The sequence below is a fragment of the Episyrphus balteatus genome, chromosome 2 (genome assembly GCF_945859705.1).
Source record: "Episyrphus balteatus chromosome 2, idEpiBalt1.1, whole genome shotgun sequence".
Taxonomy (NCBI): domain Eukaryota; kingdom Metazoa; phylum Arthropoda; class Insecta; order Diptera; family Syrphidae; genus Episyrphus; species Episyrphus balteatus.
Genome location: NC_079135.1, coordinates 70,016,005 through 70,040,571, shown reverse-complemented (window position 1 = coordinate 70,040,571; position 24,567 = coordinate 70,016,005). Strand labels below are relative to the sequence as shown.

The 24,567-nt window shown below is 30.0% G+C and overlaps 2 protein-coding genes across 7 annotated transcripts in view; one reads left to right on the top strand and one right to left on the bottom strand.

Moving 5' to 3' along the window:
* The window catches only part of LOC129911530 (uncharacterized), an 86,972-nt gene extending 68,570 nt beyond the window's left edge, over window positions 1–18,402 (top strand). For 4 of the 5 annotated variants that reach the window (XM_055989359.1, XM_055989357.1, XM_055989355.1 and 1 more), the window contains 5 exons: window positions 9,681–9,903; window positions 10,017–10,734; window positions 13,704–13,847; window positions 17,723–17,932; window positions 17,996–18,397. In XM_055989359.1, coding sequence (XP_055845334.1) covers window positions 9,901–9,903; window positions 10,017–10,734; window positions 13,704–13,847; window positions 17,723–17,932; window positions 17,996–18,168 — 1,248 coding nt within the window. In that variant the 5' untranslated portion in view covers window positions 9,681–9,900 and the 3' untranslated portion in view covers window positions 18,169–18,397. Of the gene's footprint in view, window positions 1–9,680; window positions 9,904–10,016; window positions 10,735–13,703; window positions 13,848–17,722; window positions 17,933–17,995 lie in introns of those variants that run through there. The other variant, XM_055989360.1, reaches the window with a different exon arrangement.
* A 4,603-nt stretch (window positions 18,403–23,005) lies between these two features.
* LOC129911536 (serine/threonine-protein phosphatase Pgam5, mitochondrial) lies at window positions 23,006–24,229 on the bottom strand. Of its 2 annotated transcripts, none has more exons than XM_055989366.1 (2): window positions 23,529–24,229; window positions 23,006–23,458 (listed from the first exon to the last, which is right to left on the bottom strand). In XM_055989366.1, the coding sequence occupies exons 1-2, from the start codon at window positions 24,105–24,107 to the stop codon at window positions 23,150–23,152; spliced, it is 888 nt and encodes a 295-aa protein (XP_055845341.1). In that variant the 5' UTR covers window positions 24,108–24,229; the 3' UTR covers window positions 23,006–23,149. The 2 variants fall into 2 exon arrangements, with proteins under 2 accessions (XP_055845341.1, XP_055845340.1); XM_055989365.1 differs by having other exon boundaries at window positions 23,006–23,461; window positions 23,529–24,228.
* Between the last annotated feature and the right edge of the window lie 338 nt (window positions 24,230–24,567).

Genomic DNA, 24,567 nt, shown 5'->3' with positions numbered 1-24,567 from the left:
CTGATACATTTGAGAATATAAAAAGATCTACGCCCTTGCGTATAAGTATGTTCCTGAAAAGCATCATCATAATGACATACAATTTTTGTGAGCCATGTCGTACGTTGGTAGGTACAAGATAGCTTTTGTTGTCTTGATTTTGTTTTTTTGGTGGGTACACTCGTTTAGATGTTGTGTGTTTTGCCCTACTTAAAAGTGTACACAAAAAAGTGATATCATTTCAAAAGAAAACATTTTTTTTTTCTCTGAAATAGAAAAACAATAGGGGTAAAATAAATTTGTCCTTTAGCATTTTATGTTCCTGCAGGCGTAGACATCATTCTTAATTTTCGAACAAACAAACAGACAACAAATTGCCATCATGAAGACGTAGCTTATCTTAAGGATTGATGAGTGTTCTTTGGACTTTGTGGACTTTATTTATTTCATAACTCAAAAAAGACAACCAACATCATCATAGATTTTGGTTCGAGTCTTCAATATTGTGCTGGTTCTTAGATACTATGTAACTATGAGTAATGGATATATTATTTAGCCTAAAGAAATTTGTAAGTTTTCATTAAAAATATATGATGTATGCATGTGGAATGCATACAATAGTGATTAAAAAATGAACACATATAAGATGCCTCAAGGATAATTATGAAGGGAGAGACTTGGATATTGAAGTAAAATTGTGTTGAAAGTTTAAAAAATATCACTAGTGTAGTTGAAAATATTGATCTAGAAATTCTCAGATTTGAATTGAATTCTGTAGAAAATACAAAGATGTTAGTTTTGCTTATGTACAATCTTGTGAAACCTTAAAAATAGGTAGGTAAAATAAAAAGCTTTAAAAAAAACTTACGTTCACTGTGGTGTATACGTGATTTTTTTATTTATTTTATATGCTAACAATAGTTGAATTGGCAGGCGAGTTAAGTTTTATCAAAACTAAAGTGCCTAAATCAGAAATACATAGTACAGTGAAATTAGACAAAATTTCAGGTTACACTTCTCCAATATTTTTTGCTCTCACATTTTTTCTAAAATTAAATAATAGTAGAGTAACTAAAGCAAATTATTAGGGAACCCGGCCGAACAGCTCTGATTTTGAGGATTTTTTTTTTCAAACGTAGGTAATAAAAAATAATTTAAAGTCTATAGATTAAAAATTGCCGGTGTTGCCGTATTGTTTTTTAAAATTAAAATTAATTTTTTTTTTTAACAAAACCATTTTTTTTTTGCTTAAATTTCATAAAACAAATGATAGCAAAAGATTCTCTAGGTAATTTAAGGAAAATATATAAAAGGCAGTAAGGGACAATCTTCCATCGTTTGCGATAAATGCAATTTTCTAACATTCTGACCTCAAACACAAAAAAAATATTTTGAAAACAACTGCAACACCTACAATATTTTAAAATACATTTTTAGAAGCCAGAAGCTCATTCTTATTTCTTAAATTTAAATCCACTAAATTTAATCAAGACTTTTTGAAAAAATGGTCCTCAAACTCAGAATTAAAAAAAAAATGTTATTAGAAAAATTTAAAATGACTTTTTTCCAAACTTTTTCTAATAAAATATGAATTTATTTAAAAAAAATTTTTGGCCATAAATATTATCAGTTGAATTTCGAAGCAAAAAAGGTAAAATATATCACACTTTTGAAAAAAAAAAAATGAAAAATTACTTCAATTTCAATGGTTTTTTTTTATTAAAACTGAATTTTTGCATTGAAATAATTAATTTTCTCAAAGACTGTGGTAAATAGGAACTTTAAATTTTTGCTATTTAACTTTCAACAGTAAGGGTTATTAAATGAATAAAAAATAATTTTATGTTTAGATGTTAAACTTTAAAAAAAAAATAAGTTACATTTTTTTTCAAAACTTTTATTAAAAAAAGTTCTTCGAAAATGAAATACTTGTTAATTTTTTTCATAAACCGTAATACATATTGACATTTCCTTTTATAATTTGAAATCATAATAAATGCGTCCAAAAAAATTTAAAAATAAATGCATTTTATATTACGACCAAGTTTAAAAAACGACATGTTAAAATTTTTTCAATAATTTTTTTTTTCAAAATCTGAGTTCAATTACCATTCTTTCAAAAGCCGTTCATTCAATTAACTTAATTTTAATTTTACATATATGACTAAGCTTCTATCTTTTAAAAAATGTATATTTGAATATTGTAGGTGTTGCCGTTGTGTTCAAATATTTTTTTTTGTGTTTGAAGTCAATTAATAAGAAAATTGCATCTATCGCTTGAACTATGGAAGATTGTCCCTCACTCCCATATATTTTTTTTCCTTGAATTTCCTAGACAATCTTTTGGCATCAATTAATTTATGAAATTTAAAAAAAAATTTTGAAAAAAATTTGTTTTTGTTCACAAAAATCTTCAATTAAATTTAAAAAATCAAAACGGCAACACCGGCAATTTTTAATCCATAGACTTGAAAGTATTTTTAATTACCGACGTTTGAAAAAAAAAGATCATCAAAATCTAAGCTGTTCTAGTTACTCCAGCTTTAGTTAATCCACTAAAATGGTTATTTTTTAATGAGAGGGGAATACGTATTTCTATGCCTGAGACTTCAAGGAGTGCAAAGATAGTTCTATTAATATTTTTTTTCTTTAATTGTTGCACATATTTTCTTTAAAACAAAAGGACTGTGTATATTATGTATTAGTATTCAGGTAGATATACAAATTAAATGTTTTGGTGTTATTGTTTTTGGTAGCTAGATTATGTATTTTGAGATATGCTGAGCACGAATCTGAAGTTATTTAGGACTTTTGGTACCTTCAAATAATTCATACAAATTAGTGATTTTTGAATAAAAATAAAAATATGTTTATCAAAAATGTTCACTACCTAAAGTAAGTTTCGTGCCTTGAATTTTTTAATAATTTCGAGTGTTATAAGAATGAACTATTGAATGCAGTTTTGTTTATTACCATAAAATTATGTAATTTATGTCAAAAAATAAGAAATTTAAGGATGAATTTAAAAAATAGAAATAAGATACTTAAAATAGTTTTCGGATTAAAAGTTTAAAATTTAAAACTTCTTTTGATTATTTTTTATGAAAAAAAAAATCAAATTTTCATGATAGTCAATACCAAATCATAAAAAAACAATTGACTCGACTTAAATCTAATTCCAGCATTATATCATTTAAAGAAATTGAAGGCATATGTACTTATAATAAAGCACGCATACGCCACAGTGAACTGGAAAACTTTTTGAAAAAGTAATTTTTCTTACGTGTGAAACGAAAATGCTTTCACTTTTCTCTCTTTTTTTTTCTCTGTGTTAAATGTCACAAAGTTATTATGTTAAGATAAAATGCTTGAGTTATGTTTTGTTAAACAAGTTTTAATCAGTTTGAGAAATATATGGTATTAAAGAAAAAAAAAAAGAACTTTTCAATTTTAAATTAAAAAAAAAAAGAAAAAATTACTCACAAACTTTTTGAACATTATGACACTTCAAATAACCAACTGTCGACATGTCTTTGTCTGGAAACTTTTATAAGGGAAAAACATGAAAAATTGAAATGGTCTCTTATTTCACAAAATTCAAGATTTAAAATAATGTAAGTTTACATGCTACAAACACACATTAATGTATGTGCAGGTTTGTGTATATGTATATTATATAAATATACCTACAATCCTACATTGCAAAATGCACTCAACGTTAAAATCTACTAAACCGTCCACTTAATGAGAAGTTTAGTGGCTCTTAATATGAATGGGATTGACGTTGAAAATCATTTGATATTAAGTAAACCTGAACGTCCTTTTAATTACCCACTTATTCGGTGTCATAAGTTGTGAGGGTTAAAAAACAACTCGACTAGGTAGCACATATTTATATTTATAGTTCAAACGTTCAAAGCTTGAATACATTATATACTCGTTAGGGCGTTCCTTATTAATGTTTTTTCGAGAATCAAGTTCTTAAGTGGAAATTCTGTTTCTAAATAATAAAAAAAAAAATACCCTAATTTTTTCAGATTTTTATTTTGACACTAGATGGAGCCCCACGAGGGTTACAGTTTTTTCTCATTTCAAATAGGTATGTGTTGACTTATGAGGCCATTTTTTTAGATATGGACTTAAATAAAACATTTTTGATTAGGGGCATGCCCTGACTGAACCACTGGTCCTAGAAAAATGGTTTATACCTTTTTGAAAACGTTGTTTAATGTAGATATCAAAAATATTTCATTTAAGTCTAGGTATATCAAAAAAATTGGCCCCATAAGCCAACACATACCCATTTCAAATGAGAAAAAACTTTAACCCTCTTTGGGCGCCATCTTGTGTCAAAATAAAAATCTGAAAAAATTAGTGGATTTTTTTTTATTATTTAGAAACAATTTTTACACTTATACGAACTTGATTCAAAAATAACGAACGCCCTTATACTCGTAATGATTAGCCAAAGATTATAGAACAAGTATACCATGACTTCGACGTTTAGTTGCTTATACATTTTGATGGTTACAGTTACGATAAAATGCTCATTTTATATATAATTAAAAGTGCTATAATTCATTCTTGAAGAAGATTCCAAACAAATCAAAAGTTCTTCAGATATTTGAAAAAATGTCATATTGTCCTAACCTTGCGAGAAGAATCCGGACTTTGACCGACTATAGAATTGAATTAAATGAACTCACGGAATTCATTTGTATATCATTTTTTAGATAATTTCATTGTGAATAAGTTTGTCCTTAGACATTTTTGGTTTAAATGAGTAAAAATGGAGCTATGAAATAAAAACAGCAACGACCTCTTTTCCAAGATGGCGGCCTTCCCGATGTCCTATCATCCCACAAAATTCACTTTTACGAAAAGTTTTTCAAGAGAAACTTTTCGTTGGTCGTTGATTGTACAAGAATTGTTTTTTCAGGCCATTGAAAACAGTAAAAGAGTTGGTATTAAATGTTCTTCTATGCAATAGACCAAAGCTAATGGCTCTCCGTCCATCCATTCGATCCGTATTTATAAAAATGCACAAACACAAAATTGCACACAAGGACATAAGGATGCAAATAAATTTTCTTGTTTGTCATAATTAGTTTATATTAAATCAATCCCTCGAAGTCCGTTTACTTTAAAAGTCTAAAAGTTACCAATTAATACGATTTTATCGAGTTTTAAAAACTTGCTTTTAACTAAAAAATTCAAAAATATAGAAAAAGTGTTAATTTTTGAAAAGGTACATTTAAGTCGTTTCTTGACAAAAAAAATTCAAAATTGCATATTATCAAAGGATTTTACCTCTACTTTATTTTATTAGTACAAATTTTGGACGTACCGGCTACATATATAAAATGCCCCTTGATTTAGTAAAAAAAATTAAAATTAAAATCGTCAATTTTTTAACTTTTTTTTCTTTGATTTTGGGTTAGAATTTTTGTCAAAAATAGTTTTTAAATTTTTTGAACCATCTTAACTTGACAGAAATTTGCTATGAAAAGTGTCTTTGAACCATTTCAAAGTTAGGCTTGGTTTTCGAGTTAAATCAAAAAAACTGAAACCCGACCAGTGTTGCCGTTTTCTCAGAAATGCACCAATGGATTTAGTAGCACTTTTGGCTGGAGCATTCTTTTATGCCAAGGAATCATAATCATCAATAAAAACTCTTGAACGAATTTGTTCCAATCAAAAGGGTCTATTCAATAGACTATACTCTTAACTCAACATACTTAAAATAGTTTTCGGATTAAAAGTTTAAAATTTAAAACTTCTTTTGATTATTTTTTATGAAAAAAAATCAAATTGGTTTTTTCATGATGGTCAATACTAAATCATAAAAAACAATTGACTCGACTTAAATCTAACTCCAGCATTATATCATATAAAGAAATTGAAGGCATATGTACTTATAATAAAGCACGCATACGCCACAGTGAACTGGAAAACTTTTTGCTATCAAAATTAGAAAAAGTAATTTTTCTTACGTGTGAAACGAAAATGCTTTCACTTTTCTCTCCTTTTTTTCTCTGTGTTAAATGTCACAAAGTTGTTAGGTATGTTAAGATAAAATGCTTGAGTTTTGTTTTGTGAAACAAGTTTTAATCAGTTTGGGAAATATATGGTATTAAAGAAAAAAAAAGAACTTTTCAATTTTAAATTAAAAAAAAAAAATTACTCACAAACTTTTTGAACATTATGACACTTCAAATAACCAACTGTCGACATGTCTTTGTCTGGAAACTTTTTTAAGTCTAGGTATATCTAAAAAATTGGCCTCATAAGCCAACACATACCTATTTCAAATGAGAAAAAACTTTAACCCTCTTTGGGCGCCATCTTGTGTCAAAATAAAAATCTGAAAAAATTAGTTAATTTTTTTATTATTTAGAAACAGTTTTTACACTTAGAAACTTGATTCAAAAATAACGAACGCCCTAATACTCGTAATGTTTAGCATTGAACATTAGAGTGAAACGCAAAGGTATGAAAATGTTTTAAGTTGAATTTCTGTATTGGAAAACCAATCAAAGCCCAAAGGGTTCTTTGGGCTAAAAATATAAAATAAGTAAATTATTTTAAGAGCCCACAGCAAATTTTGGGAGTGGAGGTATAACCAAAATATGAGTTTGCAGTTTTATAGCCTTATGCGTTTTTATAACGAATTCAAAAATCTGACGGCTTTGTATTGTTTTCAGGGGGTTGAAAAATGTGAGTTTTGAAATTCATATAAGTAGGCCAAATTCACACTATTTCATATTCTTGAATAGAGCAACTGTCATTTTCTCTAAGCCTCAAGACATAAATTTTGACGATGTGATTAATAGAACTCAAGATATAAGCTTTTTAAGCGGCTTTGTTTTGGAGACTTTTCTGTTTAATTTTTTGTTTGTTTATTTGAACTCAAAACTCTCCAAGAAGAGAGTTGGTATGGTTAGTTAAAAAATCTTATATCTTGATTTCTATTTGTATCACCGAGATTGAGATATTGAGACTTAGGGGAAATGGCAGAGCATCATTCCTTATATTCAGAATGTGAATTTTTGCTTCCTTAGCCTTCTCACATTAATTTGAAAACTCGCGTTGTTTAACCCCACGAAAACCATACAAAGCCGTAATTTAAAGCTGCCAGACTTTCGAATACGTTATAAGGAGGCATAAGGCTATAAAACTGCATATTCACATTTTGGTTATACCTCCACTCCCAAAATTTGCTGTGGGCTCTCGGTCTAAATTGTTGTATTTGTGTATTAAGGCCCCAAATACTCATATCTAATTACAAATCTAGCTATAAATAGGGTCAGATAGCTAAAAAAAAATGTTGATACGCTAAAAAGATAAAAATTCCAACTATTTTCTAGATGCCTGCTACTTAAGGGGCTATTTTCCATTTTTTGTGGAACCTTGAAATTTATAACTGCCATTTTTGAAAACAGAAGTTCGGCTTCAGGGTTACTTAAGAGTTAAGAGCAACTCAAAGAAATATTTTAAAGATACAACACCAATTTATTAATTTGTGTATATTATTTATTAAGAGTAACCTATCTTTCGGTAATGCTTGACAAAAGAAATCATTTCCGTTTCCTAATTATGTGTATGTGTCAACATTTACGAATTTTCATAAATCCACCCTAATAGCTAATATCCTAAAAATAAGAGCAAACAGCTTACAGTCAAGTGAATTTCCTTAAATGCTCATACAACCAACAATACGATTGTTTTCATCAAATCACAGTTTTATTGTCATTTGTGTTATATTTTATTAAAATATCGATTTCTTTTGAACCCATTTCAATTTTATTTGTTAAATATAAATAAAACGAATCACACACACCAATGAACGTTAATATCAATATTTTGAAAATGAAACAAAAATCAATAGCTGTCACTCATTTTTGTTTTTTTTTTTTGTTTTTTCGTAGTAAACTCAATTTAACCTCAACGCCTTCAATTTATCAAATGCTATCGATTGTTTAATTGCTGTATAAAAAATAACTTTTTTGTTTCGAAACAAGAACATTTTGATTAATTTGACAAATATTTTTCATATTTGTTTTATTTAACATCAAAATAATAATGATTACAAAGAGGTACTATAATGTAGGTACATTTTTACATGGTCGGATTTTGTACGAAATACTCATAAAATATATAAATTAAAATAGATTTCAATTTTTCAAAACTCTTTTTTTTTAATTGCTTTTAGAATTAAGGCACACATTACAATCATTTTCTGTACCATTTTTTCTGTACTTTTTAATTCAAAATTTGATTCCAGAATTGTTTTATATCTCAATTTTTTTTACTAATTTGATCATTAAATAGTCATTCAAAAACAAAATACATATATTTTCTTTTCTAGAGACGTTATTGTAAGTTTTGACTAGTTTGATTGAAAGTAAGTCCTGCACGGAGAAAACAGACCAGATAGAATTAGCGGATCGCACCTTAATTTAAGCCGATTTCTGCTTAAATTTAGGTGACATCACCTTAAATTAAGGTGACAAGTCACATTAATTATTAAAAAAAAAAAAACAAAACTGGCGGCCAACGAGGATCGAACCTACAACTATTGGGTTACTAGGCCAGTGCATTACCACTGTGCTATCTCACTGTTGGAAGTTGTGAAGTATGATAAACTGCAAGTAAAGTTAAGGTGTCACTATAATTTTAAAATTTTTATTTTTGGTCGTTTTTTTTAAGATGAACATTCACATTAAAATAAAATGAAGTTCACATTAAATTTAACTGAGTTCAAGTGGAATCACCTTATTTTAAGATGATATCACCTTATTTATTTTTAAGGTGGTTAAATTTAATTTGCGCATCATCTTATTTTAAGGTGACACTTTTTTCTCCGTGTGCCCTTAACAATTTACATTGATGTTGTTCAACAGTCCATCTGTCGCCACTGATTTTTCCACTTCAGTACTTAAACAAAAAACCATTTGATTGGTATTCAATCAATAGAACCATCATTAGATACAACACAGCAATCCATATATTTGTTAGACATGGTCTCGATATTTTGTCAACTAATAGCAAGCGTGGAATCCACTGACGAACAGCGAATGTATGTTTTTGTTATCAAAAGCGTATAGGTATGCCTTCGGGACTATAATTACATATTCGTTAATGTTAATTTTCATTTATTGTCACCACAATCTGATTCCTTTACAATCTACATTAATGGAGATTTTATATAACTATAAATTTAGGGGCCAGTGATTGTTTTGGAAATGTCATCCTTACAGTTGAGGACCATCAGGTCCTTAAAATTATATAAAAAATGATGCATCAATGTCATCAAGCTTAATTTATCGATAGCTACATTCATAAATGTAAATATCGACAAGGTTGACTTCCTGTAGTAGGATCATACCTTCTGCTTCTATACGTTTAATCCTCAAAAATATCCACCGTTTGTTTTTAATCAACCTTTAAAATTATAAAATCTTCTGACCTATTTAACAAATAATTTTGGTTTTCTTCTTAATCTTCTTTGTCCATTCTTCAAAATCATAATGATTTTTCAATTCTACAATGAAAATATTAACCCAAAAATTGAAAGCCCTACTTACCCTTTTCATTATAAAGTTTCAAAGTTGAAAAAGGTTGATCTCTAAATCTAAATCAACTTATAAAACCAACAAACAAGTCCCATTTATTTTATTTCATTCTTATTTCCTTTTCAGATTAACCACTCAAATGACATAATCCGAAAGTTAAAAAACAAAACAACCACTTAATACTACCACATTCTGCCGTTTTGTAATAATTTCACAAAGTGAACAAAATTACCAGACAAATTCAATTAACACCACCGCCACGTTGGAAGGAAAGAAGAAAATCCTCTCAGCTGTGAATACTTTTTTCACTTCTTCTTCATCATTTGCCAAGGAAGTCCGTCAATTAATGGTAAGTCGTCCTTTTCTTCTTATTTATATACAACACGAAATACCTTAAATATTGTATGAATCTCGCGTCACACTCTCCAACTCATCAAATTTGTTCGTTTTCTCATCCATCAGACAAGAAGCACGAACGTCACTCCATCACCAGCATTACCAGCATCGCCAGCAACATCAGAACGTTCCGATGTATATCCAAAGTGTCCATTTGAGAAACTACAACAACATGAACCATCCCCACCGCCATCACCAACAGATGAGTTGTCCACATCCGGAGCAACAGCTACATCGCCAAAGTGTGAGGAAAGGAGGCCTGCGACACCATACCGAGCTTCTAAGTCTGTAGTTTTCGACGATGATGATGAGCAGCCCTGTTGTAGTCGTAGTTTACACAAAGACACAAATAAACATGAGGGCCAATCTGAGGAGCAACAGGAACCTAAGGATGGTGATGATAAAGTGGAGGGCAAAGACCATGAAGAATGTGACGAAGAAGAGGAAGAAGAAGAAGATTGTAGTTGTGAGGAAGAGAACTGCGTTCACTATCAACAAACGGACGATGACGATGATTTTGAAATAGATGTTCCATTTAGCTTTTGCCCAGATTGCCATCACTTCGATGATAAGGAAATGGCCAGGATACCAACAAATGCAGTTGATGAATCTGCAAAGTGTACCGATTCACCAAATCAGCCTGGTAGTGCGACACCAACCACTGATGAAATGTTCTTTAGCAGCAAGATGTCACGTAAAAAATCGAAGAAACTCATTGGAGGCGAGGAGCAATCTACATGTAGTGCAAGTGGTAGGCCATATTTGTCAAGAGCCAGAATGAGAGGTAAGCTAATAGAGAAGCCGGACAGGGTGTTTTCTATGATTTCTATCCTCTATTTTTGTAATAGATCCTATACTACCCCCCGCTCTTCCAACGCATAAAATTGAAGCTTTTTGATATCGTAGGGAAGTTGCAAGTTAAATCTCTTAAAATAGTCATGATGCAGTAGGTACCTACACCTATACCTTTCTATGGGGTGTCCATAAATTCATCCTTGGATTCGGTTTGTCTCTCCTCTAAAGAATCAAAACAGTTTTTATGAAACTTTCTCTTAATGGTAGGTACATTGCGAATGTATGTACCTATGTATGTACGTTCGTGACACCTTTTTTCGTGAACAAAAGCTTATAACATCAAAAGATGCAGAAAGGATTTTTTTAGTATTCAGTTCAAAAAAGAATGTTATAAAATTGATTTCGTTTTGAATTTCTTAAAAGCAAATAATTAGATCGATTACAAACAGAAATCTACTAGAAATCTTTATAATTTTTTTTTTTAATATTTTGAGAAAAGGCTAATGTTATTGACTCCAGGCAAATTTAATTCTAAGCAAAAAACACGGTTAAAAAATCTGTCTTAGTTTTAATACAACCTTTGGAATAAGGCCTTTTTCAAAAAAGAAATACTGTATACTTTTTGATATTCCGATTTTATTATTAGTATTTTTTTTATTAATTTTAAATACAAAACACTAAAATGCAGGTAATCAAAAGTATTGAAATATAAGAAAATTAGAACTAAAAAATAATTCCTTTGCATCTAAATTATAACTTTATCTGGTTAAAAATAGAAATTATAAACTCGTTTTCTTTTCTAATACAAGAAAATCAAATTTTTTAGGGTTATTGCTGCCTGAAAAAGTACCTTTCTATAACTATTTTGGTTCAGAAAAATATGTTCAAAAAAATTTTTTCGTATGTGAGTGTAATCTTATCACCTTCTCTGCGCTCTACTCCCTAAACAGTTGATTTTACAGAAAAAATTTACTGGCATAAGTTGTAGATAATTTCACGAAGAACAGTTTTTATAATGACCTCTGATGGCCTCCGAGCGAGATATTTGCGAAAACCTGATTTTCGTGACCTTTTGACCGTTATAACTTTTTAAGCTGGCACGAAATCAATGTCACATCTTCATTACAACGCCGTAATAAAGGTGTATACCAAAATAAAGCCCACTAGAAAATTTTTCCGCAGATAAAACCTAAAATCACTGGACTATTATAATAAACTGAAACTTTAAATTCAGGAGAACGTCCTTGATTTTTTATGAAAAAAATTTAAACTTCAATAAATTTTGTATAAGACTTAAACATATGATACAGTCAAAGTATTAAATTTAAATAAAATGTTGGTGTTGCCTTATTATTGTAACCCAAATTTTCGTAGAATTTACACCAACATTTTTAACCGTGTGCACGGTGCACGGTTATACTTATTACATACATATGTAGTAGGGTGTCCGTTATTTCCCAAAGTGATGTTTTCGTGGGAGACACCCCCCAGATCGAAAGTGTAGGACCAAAATAAGGGGAATTTAGCAAAAAAAATGTTTTGAAGGTCATTGACCCGTGCCCTTTGTATATAAAATCTATAGTACTATCATGAAGTAAAATTTTTTAGTTTGTTCGCTACCTGAGTGGTCGCGAGGGCGCGAGATGAGATATACATTTCTGTTTGAAATTTGACATAGATTTTAGTTCGTTCGCTAGCTTACTATTTTGGTGGCGCAGTTTTTTTTTCATGATAGTACTATAGATTTTATATACAAAGCCCGTGCCTCTAGGTTCATACTTTCCCCATACAATTTTGTATGGGAAATTTTTAACTTTTATATAAAAATTTTTTTCTCTCGAGTAAAAATTTAAAAAATTAAATTTTTTGATTTATACTCATTTTTGAATGCAATTTTTGAAAATATTTAAAAACCAATAAAACTGCATTTAAAATTGTGTGATAGGTGGTTTTTACTCTAAGAAGAATAAAATAAAACGTAAAAGCAAAAACCACGAAAACAGCTAATAATTTCAAAAACCGAAATAAAATATATAAAAAAAAATTTTAACGGGAAATTTTGAATGTGACCTTCTAAAGGAACTATTTTCTAACCAGAATGAACAAACATTTTGAAAATAGATGATTTAACTCGAGAGAAAAAAAAATGTATGTAAAAGTTAAAAATTTCCCATACAAATTTGTAGGTATGGGGAAAGTATGAACCTAGAGGCACGGGTTAATGAGCTCCAAAAAAATTTTTCTGGGGGGTGTCTCCCCCGAAAACATCACTTTGGAAAATAACGGACACCCTAATATGTAGCATTGGTAGAATCCGATTGAAAAATTTTTTTATCAAAAAAGCTTCAAGAAAACACCAAAAAATTTCAGAAAAACATAAAATTATAAAAATAACAATTTTTAGTGATTTTATGTAACTTTCTAAGCAATTTATTCTTCAATACTCGTTTTATTAGGGCTAACCAATCAGACACCCGAAACATGAAAAACGTTTAGTCCCTAAAGTTTCTGAATTTTTTTTTTTTCCTTTTGCCTGATCTATTTCGTGTTTAACTTCATTAAGCTAAAATTGTAAATTATTTTTTCTCAATGCAACTAATCTTACAACTTGTCTTCATTCAAATAGACCAAATTTCGTTGCTCTAAAACTTCTGGAACTTCAGTTTTCTTTATTTCAAGTCTTTATACCCATCATGGCCCAGATATGTCTACGAGTATTTGATTTTTGTATCTGAGATCTTGCGACTTTTTCTGTCTCTTCATTATATTTTTAAAGAATACCCTGTAGTGTAATTTAAAACAACTTTGAGCAAAAATAAATAGACTTCCTAAAAGGATATCGACCAAATGCCAACCAACTAACTTACCCTTACCTTTATACCTTTCACATTGGATACTTATTTTTTTTTATTCTCAATTTACAAACTTGATTTTCTCTTTTTAAAATATCCTTTTTAGAATTCCGAGAGGCATTTCGTTTATTCGACAAAGATGGTGACGGATGCATAACTAAGGAAGAACTTGGTACTGTCATGAGATCCCTAGGACAGTTTGCCAGAATGGAAGAACTCAAGGAAATGCTAGAAGAAATCGATGTTGACGGTTCGTATAAAAAAGAATTACTATTTTATTTTATATCCATATCTTGTATCAATCGAAATTTCATACAGAAGATACTCGTAGATAGAAATAAAGTTAGTCAGGTTAGTCAGGTATGAATTTCTGATTGAAAAATGTAACCCATTCCATCGATCGAATAGTTTTGCCTTAAAGCATTCTTCTGCAATAGCCAAAGTAATTAAAAATAAATCTGCAATTTAGTTTCAACCCGGAAAAGGAAGACGATGACTATCAATATCAAACGAGAAGTACTAAAATCGGACATAATGAATGATGTTATTTCTTCGTTTACTTTGCAGTTTCCACTTTCCTGGCAGGAAGGACTTAATTACTCCGCAAATCTCTGTAAAATAACATTTTAAGATTCTTGAAATTGAAATATTTGGGGGAAATTTTAATTAGTTTCATACTACTCGTACTTCTACAAAACTCGTACAGGCCAAAACAACCAGTGTTGGTAGAAGGTATGTATATATAGATAAAATTTTTGGCAGTTTAGATCCTCTATTCTTACAAACACTTCATGTGGTTTTATTAAATCTTATGGTTTTGTGCAATTAAATCATACCTACCTACTCTTATTATAGAGGAGGATGCCAGATATACTTCTCATAGAGTGGTTTGGTTAGTTATGCCACAAAGAAGCCACAATTAGAAGACTGAGTGAAACTTAGGAGGTGTCTGTTGTATTACCCAATAAGATATAGAAATTGGGGTCTTTTAATTTGATTAATTGATTGTTTAAGCGTTTGCATTGGGGACTGTCTGACAGCATGACATGGAGACAGTTGGGTAATTGGGCGATTTGATTTCATTGCTAGGTAATTGAAGTTAAATTAAATTGAAAATCTAAGTATTGATTGTGTTTGCATAAATTCGGTATTCATAAGGAAATGAAGTCGTTTGTTTATAAATTAAACGTAGGTTGTAAAATAATTGTTTCATGAGAAATTCTTTCATTGATGACTGTGATATAAATTCAACAACTAAAAGGAAGAAGATTTCATTGATTTAAATATTTTATTCATGTTGTGATAAATATTAATATTGTTTGATAATGTATGCATTCGTTAGAAAAATTCGAATTTAATGTATTAATCAAATAAAACACCACAATGATAGAATGCCTTCTCCCATTTCAGTCTAGTAAATATAATTTAAATACCATAGTACCTAAATTTTGATATTTGGTACGTCTTAAATAACAATCACTCATATGGAACACAAACCGAATGTCAATAAAAATGTATTTAATTTATAAGACTGATATTGGATGATATACTCTATCTCCGTAATAAATAAAAATGAAAATAAAAGTACATAAAAATGTCTGTTTTTTTGCATTCAAATTGTCATGTCTTTTTTTCTAATTTCAACTTTGGAAACATTTATACATTTTTGAAAACTGCAATAACACGAAAAGTTTTCAAAATAATAAACCAGTGCCACACCGTACAATTTTTTTTCAGGGTGTTGCTCTGAAATAAAAGAAAGAAATTGAGTTTTTATAAATATGGAACTGTTAATTAATTTGCAGCAAAATGGCGTATGAATTGAAAAATATTTTGATTAATTAATTATTTCTTATTATTAGGCAATGTTTTAGTGAAAGAATTGTAAAAAACAAAAATCAATTATGAGCGGAGGAAGCAAAATACTGTTGCAAAGTCGGGATTTTTTGAAATTTCACAAAAACTGCATTAAATCGAAAACCGTAAGGATTTGGGATGAACAAGTTACCAAATTCTGAGAGCACTAAAGTTTGCCTATGAGCATTTTTCGTTTGATCCATTTTGGGACACCCTGTATAACAAAAATAATTAAGTAAACTAAATAATTTGTGATTGTAGAATGAAAAACTTTATAAAATTAAGACAATGCAAATCAAAATGTACCGAAGGAAAATAGTGATATTTTATGAATTTCAAGTGGTAGAAATTTCTTTTAACTTTTTTTTAGAACAGAATACGATTGGCCATCAGCTCTTACAGAATTGTCCATTCCTTACCAGGCACTAGTTCTGTATGGTTAAACTTTAAGTTGTATTTGGGTAAATTTAACTATTTCCTACTTTGTAGGTTTATAAATCCTATAACGTTTTCGACTTTCGGAGTTGTTATTAGACATGATAAAAATTATTTTCGATTATTCAGAGTGCAATTTTGTACTCACCTCGAACGTATAAGTCCTCAGAAATTTATTTAAAACAAATTGTTTCAACTTAAGCCGTTGCTGAAAATTAAAAAAAAATTGAAGCAAACACCATTGTTGGTATATTCCTTAAATCTGATATGCAATTCAATACAAAAATCTTAGGTCAGCTAAATTTTATAGAGAATTTCATATAGGAGCTAGAACAAATAAAAAAACTTATAAAAATGTATGGGAGCGGCTACTTAAACCCTGAGTGGCTGAAGGGTTCCGCTGTGCCTCTCAATTCTGTTGTATTTTTTTATTTTTTTATTGAAACCCTGAGCGGCGAGCTAAATTGTCTTTTTATTACGGACATTTTGTAAGGAAGGTTTCTTGCCAAGAAAAAAAAACAGTATTTTAATAGTTGTCTTGTCGCCAGGCCCACCGTTTATCTAAAATTTTAAAATTTACTGAAAAGACTGTATGAACTTTTAAAAAAAAAACCTTTTTTGGTTTGCCAAAACGTCTACTTTTTCATCCTGCAGTGTGTATTCATCTATATTTGCGCTCAGAAAAAATGCTCACAAGAATCTAATCTTTATCCCCTTATTCATTCATTGTACCCAATTCACGTGATACTGCATTACGTGCCAACGCTCTATTATATTATTTGAATTATTGATACAATTTTGGACTGACCAGTTACATAAAAAAGTGACAAAACTTGTTTCAGTAATCTGAAAACAAACTTTTTCTTGTTTTATGAAAATCTAGTTTTATTCAAAACCTGTTTTAAAAATTTCATGTTTTAGATGTACATATATGTATAAATGCTTGGAAATAATTCCAAAATTGAAAACTGATGCTTTATTGTTTTGACCCAAAATAAGTTTTATAAAAATTCAAAGATATGGAAAATAAATAAATATAAATAAAAAAAAATATGGGTGTAAATAAATAAATAAATATCAATTAAATACACTTACAAAAATAGTCACTGTGGTGTATACGTACTTTTTTTTATTATTTTTTGCAAACAATTTTGACTTTTTATTGATTAACTAATGTCAAAACTCAAATTATCGTCGTTTTGCATTGATTACGTTTTTTTTATCATTAATGCAATCTTAAAACTCTATATCTCTTAGAATGGGCTTAAGGATTGAAATAGTAAATGCTTCAAATAGTTCTTAAGTATAAGAACTTAATGAAAATAAATCTCAAAAACTTAAAACCCAAATTATAACTCAAATATCATACCTAACCACTTCCACGATTACAGATTTTCATTCATGCTTCCATACAGCATATAATATTCTACCCAGATCTATTTTAAGATTATGTCACCAACTTCTTATGTCAGTCAAAAAAAAAAAAAACATTTCCAGCCTCAAAGAAACAAAACAATGGATGATAATTTTATGGTATTTAACACCACCCACCTAAAAGGGAACTTCGCATTTATACTCAAAACCACGGAAAACATAAGAACAAAAAAAGTCTCAGGATCCTTTTTTAAAACATTCTCTTGGTCTAGCCATCCGCATTGCCTCTCTGCCACAAAATCTGTAATTACACAATAGCTTTTCTTTTTACCCGAGTCTCTTTGTCACAGCATCCTTTGAAGACTGACACGACGTCTAATTTTAAAAAACCACAACATACAAATAAAAAAAACGGATTTGAACTTTTATTCACAAAATAAAATTATTGCTTTTTTCCAGGCGATGGTAACGTTAGCTTTGACGAGTTTGTTGAAATTCTTTCGAAAATGGTCGATGAGGAAAAATCGGGTATCAATCCATCGGAGCAAGAAGAACGCGAACTTCGAGATGCATTTCATATCTTTGACAAGCACAATCGAGGTTACATCACTGGATCTGACTTAAGGGCTGTACTGCAGTGTTTGGGTGAAAATTTGGGAGAGGATGAGAGTGAGTTACAGCACTTGTTTTTGTATTTTTATTTTACTAAATAAATTGAACTTTCCATTCCAGTTGAAGATATGATTAAGGAAGTTGACGTGGATGGTGATGGACGTATTGATTTCTATGAATTTGTGCGTGCCCTTGGTGAGCCAGAAGAATCGCAGGACTGCGAAGATGACGATGAAAGCACATCACCATCACAGACGCCAAAATCGACCTTCTCATCACACAGTCAGGATTAGATAAGAAAATTATAAAATTAAATTAAATAAATCAAAAGATTCAGTGTAATAAGAATTAATATCCTTTTGAACAAATAAAACAAAATATAAATATGAATATAAACCTCTCTGATACAAATCTACTTTAGATAACATTTCATGCAGTTCTGAATTATTTAAAATGTAAGGTTTATAAATATCAAAATAAAATAAAATCAAAATAATAAATATCAACATTCTTCATATTAATATGCTTCAATAAATTAAAATCAAAATTTTATCTAAAAAATCGCATTGTAAATTTTAATCTCAACCGTATAATTATAAATGATAAACAAAACATTACATAACCATTTGTTAGAATCAAATTAAGCATTTCATCAAGTTTCTTAAAAAAGCAAAAATTAAATAAAACAACAACTTAAACATATCAAAGCATTTGTAATATAAAATTACAAAATACAACTTTATTCTATTTAGTGGAGTCAAATTAGCTTTATACCTCGGAATCCAGGGAAAGTCGATGCATCTGAAAAACGAGTATAGGACTGCTTTATAAAAGGGTCAAATAAGAAAGTTAAAAAAAAAAATTTCACCGCTCTCGATTACAACAGTTTTTATGGACCGTTAACTGTCATTCCGTATGCAAGCGTTAATCGGAATTGCTGTCTCATTTTAGATTTTGATCAAACTTTGTAGGGATGTTCTCTAGGACTGTAAGGAAGCAAATCCATGATGATTTAATTTTAAGTTGCGTGGTTTCCCCGCTACCCGCATTCAAACTTTTTCAGAAGGTCATTTTTATGTTATTATAACTTTGCGTCTACTAAAGATATCTTTTTGTTTGAAACGCCATTTTAAAGCTTAAGAATAGTAATTTTTGAATATATATTAAAAAATTACGTAATAATTATCCCTGAATTAAAAATAATTTTTGAAAAACTGGTAATTTTGCTGATTTCTCATGGTTTTTGACTGGCTCCAGAACCTTGGCTATTATATGTAGGAAGCTTATACTTACCAAATATTAAATATAGATATTTTTCAACAAATTACATCTAAAATGAACTCGATGGCTGTACTCCTTATGCAAAAATTTTAAGTTCAAAGTTTTGAGTTTTTTGAAAAAATATTTTTTTTATACTATGATTTTTTACGATTTGACTAAAGATAGAAACATGAAACTAACAGTATGTTAAGTTGAAACTTTTAACTTTAAGTCCTCTAAATAAAATTGTGTTATTTTCATATCTTCTTAGTGTACCGCTTGTTTGAAAATTCGCAAAAATGCTAAAAAGCCAAAATAACCCTTACTTAAGGCTATGATTGCACTATGTTTGACATAAGATAGAAGCATGAAATTAATAGTATATTTAGTTCGTACTCTTAACTTAACACACTGTAAGTTTCACATTTCTTCGTTTAGTCAAATCGTAGAAAATGACAGTATAAAAATTAGCTTTTTTAAAATACTCAATACTTTGAACTTAAAATTTTTGCATAAGGAGTACAGCCATCGAGTTCATTTTAGATGTAATTTGTTGAAAAATATCTATATTTAATATTTGGTAAGTATAAGCTTCCTACATATAATAGCCAAGGTTCTGGAGCCAGTCAAAAACCATGAGAAATCAGCAAAATTACCAGTTTTTCAAAAATTATTTTTAATTCAGGGATAATTATTACGTAATTTTTTAATATATATTCAAAAATTACTATTCTTAAGCTTTAAAATGGCGTTTCAAACAAAAAGATATCTTTAGTAGACGCAAAGTTATAATAACATACAAATTACCTTCTGAAAAAGTTCGAATGCGGGTAGCGGGGAAACCACGCAACTTAAAATTAAATCATCATGGATTTGCTTCCTTTCAGTCCTAGAGAACATCCCTACAAAGTTTGATCAAAATCTAAAATGAGACAGCAATTCCGATTAACGCTTGCATACGGAATGACAGTTAACGGTCCATAAAAACTGTTGTAATCGAGAGCGGTGAAATTTTTTTTTTTAACTTTCTTATTTGACCCTTTTATAAAGCAGTCCTATACTCGTTTTTCAGATGCATCGACTTTCCCTGGATTCCGAGATTTTACAAATTTTATGCCTAATTTGACTCGACTAATTATCTATCTTTTTTAAAATCTTATATTAATTGTATAGTTAAAATCTATTTAAAAAAAAATAATTTCATTATTATAAGCTATAAAACATTGTGAAACTTAATAAACACAAAAAGAATCAAATAAGAAAAAAAAACATTCAAAGCAATTTTTTGAAAATAAAACTTAAAAATTAAAAGAACATTCCGTTTAAACTGCGTTTTTCGTTTTCAACGCACACATTTTGGAACAATACATTCGTAGTTCAGATGATTTGCAAAAAAAAGGAATGACATTGATAATCTTAAAACTAATGGCTGATAGGTGCACTTTTGACTGTTCTGAAACCGAATAGAAAAAGTATCTATCGCAACCAGTTTAGAAAACTGTTATAACACTTTTTTAATAGTTACTATGTGTAAGAAGAATTATTGTAAAATATGACTGATTAAAAAAACTGATGGAATCCATGCATTTGTGGCAGCAATGTGAAAAACTGAAGATTTTACAGTTAAAATAATGTATTAAATTAATAGGCTTTTTTGCACTTTGGTACCAATAACTTCCTAGTAACTCTAGATTTGATAAAAACTTTTACCAATCTGCAATCCCCTTTGGACGCGCCTATTTTTAAAAAAGTTGTCCACCTACGTTCCTACGTTGGATTTTTTTTATACCACAGGTGTTTGAAAATTTTCAAAGAATATTTTTTTTTTACATTTTGCATCGTAAAAAAATTTTTAAATTTTTTTAAAATAAAAACTTTTAACTTCTTATGTAGTGAGCCAATCATTGTAGAAAATTATAAAAATAAGAAATTTATAAAATTCATTCATTCGTGGTTGTGGTTAAAGAAAACGTAAGATGATGAAATTTAAAGTACACTGAACGAAAAAAAAAGCTAATATTTTCTAAACTGGTTGCGATAGAAACCTTTTCTATTCGGTTTCAGAACAGTTAAAAGTGCACCTATCAGACATTTCAGGCTTATCCATTTTCTACCGGACACCCTGCATGTATACAAAAGTACATACATATATTTTTATGAATTAAACGCACATTGTAACGCCTTGCTCTTAAAGTTAAAAGTATCTTTATTTTAGTTAAACATTTTAAGCTTTATGCTGTTGGTTAAGTTATTAACATTCAAAACATGAGGCAAATTATGTTCGTTTGAATTTGAAAACGGAAAGGAAAATTGAATCCGTACGGATTGAAAACGGTTTTTCTGATTTTCATTCCACTTTTTTGTTGGAGAATATTGTTTTCCGGTAAGAAATTGCTACCCAGATTTAAAGCGCCAAAAATTTGTTGGATTGAACATGAACATACATTACCGCAAAAAAAAAAGACAAAACTATATTTCTATTACACGATTTTCTTAAGGAAATCTAAAAACGCAGGTTTATTAGAATCATTTAAGCATGTTCTTAAATTTTAAATTCAATCATAATTTTAAGAGCCGTTTTCTTTTAAATTAGGATACAGGGATACCTGTATTAAACCATGTTACAATTTTTAAAAAATTGCAAATAAATCATGTGTATCAAATTTCAACAATCGGTCTACCCATTTGCACTGTAACTTGTAATAGTATGTACTAAAAATCTAAAATCTAGTATGTACTCAATGCTTTTTGGGACTTATTACAGAATTTACTCCCTCTACGCAAAAAAATTATTTTGCGGAGAGCTTATACCACAAATATGTGGTATAAGCTTATACTATGGTATCTATACCTACTAGCAGTGTGTCACGGGTATAAGCAAATAAATGGAAGCATTTATTTTATTAAAATATCTACTGAAGATTTTCATTAAAATTGGATACAGCAAAACCCACTTATAGAGCGAGAGCTGGCAGAGGCAGTAGATTTCTTACGCGAGATATAATTCTCGGCTCTTAGAAAAACCTTTTATGTAAAGATTGTAGACAGCGAAAACTTTACTGAACAAGCTGGAAAATTTAATTAACTTAAAGTTGCCTCATTATTTACATTATGCCGGAATTACACATAGTGGAGTAACTAAAGCAAGTTATTAGGGAACTCGGCCGAACAGCTCTGGGGTCAAATGGTCGCATTCGTTAACGAGTAACTCGTGAACGAAATCCGTTCATTTGGCATAATGTCATACGCACAGCAAACGACTTCGTATTCAACTGAACGGAATATCATTCGTTTGGTTTGAAGCTTTCGAACAAATTGTTAACGTTTTCAAAAAGTAGAGAAAATATAAGTATATGTGTCTTATTTTAGGGCATATAATGTATATTTAAATATTGTAGGTGTTGCCGTTGTGTTCAAATATTTTTTTTTATGTTTGAAGTCAATTTGTAAGAAAATTGCATTTATTGCCTAAACGATAAAAGATTGTCCTTTCCCTCCCTCATAATTGTTTTCCTTTAATTGGCTAGACAATCTTTTGGCATTTGTAAATTTATGAAATTATGAAATTTTTTTTCGAATTCAATCTGAAGTAATAAATCTAAATGAACCGAAAAATTCCGATAATAGGATAGCACAATAGGGCCAGTATTCCAAATATCCCTTCCTCTAAAATATTGGGCACTTTCAAAAAATTTAGTCAGCTAGTGAAACGAGTTAGGAAGATTTTTTTTTTACTAATTTTCCAGCCAGCATTTCAATACTATGGGCTTAACTAAACGCGAAATTCAACTAAAGTTCCTCAACCTGCCCAATTTGAATGTTAATTTAATAGATAAATTCTAAGTCAAGAAATAAAATTAATTTTAAAAGTTTGTTCAATTGAAAAATTATTTTATTAAAGTGAAAATTAACAAGGTGTTTGTGGACAGTTTTCCAAATACATTCTTAATCGCTATTAAGTATCCACGCTCCGCATTAGAAATACTTTTTTGTCTTAAATCAAAATTATGTAATTCATACAAACTTTCCAGAATCTCTTGGAATTTTAAATGTCAGCAGATTAGCTGGGATGTGTCCAGAATCACCAAGTGTTTTGATGGTAACACGTCCAGTTGGTCCAATCGACAACCAAGTAATTGAAGCATGATTTATGCTTAATCGCAACCAAGCTTCAGATGGAAATTGCAAAGCTCTGCAAACAAAATAACGAATGACATTGCCATGCCCCACAATCATAGTGTACGAATCGTGCTCCTGATTAGCATTGGCACGATGAAAATATCTTCGAAATGCTGCTTCAATTCTAGCTCCGTCGCGGAAGAACTGCTACAAAATGCAATCATTCTTTTAGTGGTGTTATGATAAAAATAAAAAAGATAGAATTAATACAGACCGATTGTTCTGGTTTCCAATGACCTATTGGCGGCTGAGGAGGAATCGGTGCTCCTTCACGCAAATACGGGCAGTTCTTTTTCTTCTTGGGGTCAAAGTCGATCTCATTCAACACTAAATTGGCCGTTTCTTGAGCTCGTACCATTGTCGAAGCAATTACATTGTCCCAGGTAATATTGAGCTCTTTGAGGCGCTTGCCTGTTAGTGTTGCTTGAGCTCGTCCTCTGGCAGTTAGATGATGGGTATCATCTTCTTCGCCTGCATCTAAATATTCTCCATGGCGGACTAAAATGATATGTCGTGTGGCTTTCGGACGGCAAGCTTCGATAGCTGCATTGTAACGATTTTGTTCTTCGGCTGAATCGTTTTTGGGCGGACGAACAAGACTTTTGGGATCACGGCAATCCCAGGCTTTGTTCCAAATTGAGCAGGGGTTAATGAGTTTGTGGTCAATGGTGGTCCAAGAGTTATGTACCACGTTTTCTTTTTCGGATAGTTTGTGGTAGTAGTAGGTTGCAAGACCGGCTCCAGCTCCAGCGGCGATTGCTGAAAAGCGGTGCAGTCGTGTCCAAACTACCATTGTGTATATTTTATTTTTTCTTTCTTTTATTTTATAAGTATTAAATTTATAAACTATTATTTATGAAGAAGGAACACTTGCGTCCGGTGGGTTTTGTTTTTTTTTTTTTGCGTTCTTGACAGTTTTAAGCTTGAAACAGAATTATAAAACTAAAGCTTAATACACAATAGGAACGTACGGCTTATGGGCATGGCTCCACGTCAACGACGACCGACGACAAAAAAAAAGCAGCCGAAAGCTTTTTATAATGAAAACACCGGAATACAGTGGCGACAAAATAAATAGCACATGTACCCTAAAATTTCTAAAATGAAAGTTTTTCGCACTTTTTTAACTTAAAAGAGCTGTTTTATTTTTGAGGAAGTAAGAAAACACAGATACATTTGATTTATTAAAAAAGAAATTAAGTACATTGAATTCTTTAACAAAAAATAACAACAAAATCATTAATACAGCTCAA

Bases quoted from the DNA above. Each gene is read 5' to 3' on its own strand.
- LOC129911536 (XM_055989365.1), bottom strand. From the start codon at position 24,107: ATGGTAGTTTGGACACGACTGCACCGCTTTTCAGCAATCGCCGCTGGA. The intron at 23,462-23,528 runs GTCTGTATTAAT...TGCATTTTGTAG, and splicing joins ATTGGAAACCAGAACAATCG to CAGTTCTTCCGCGACGGAGC.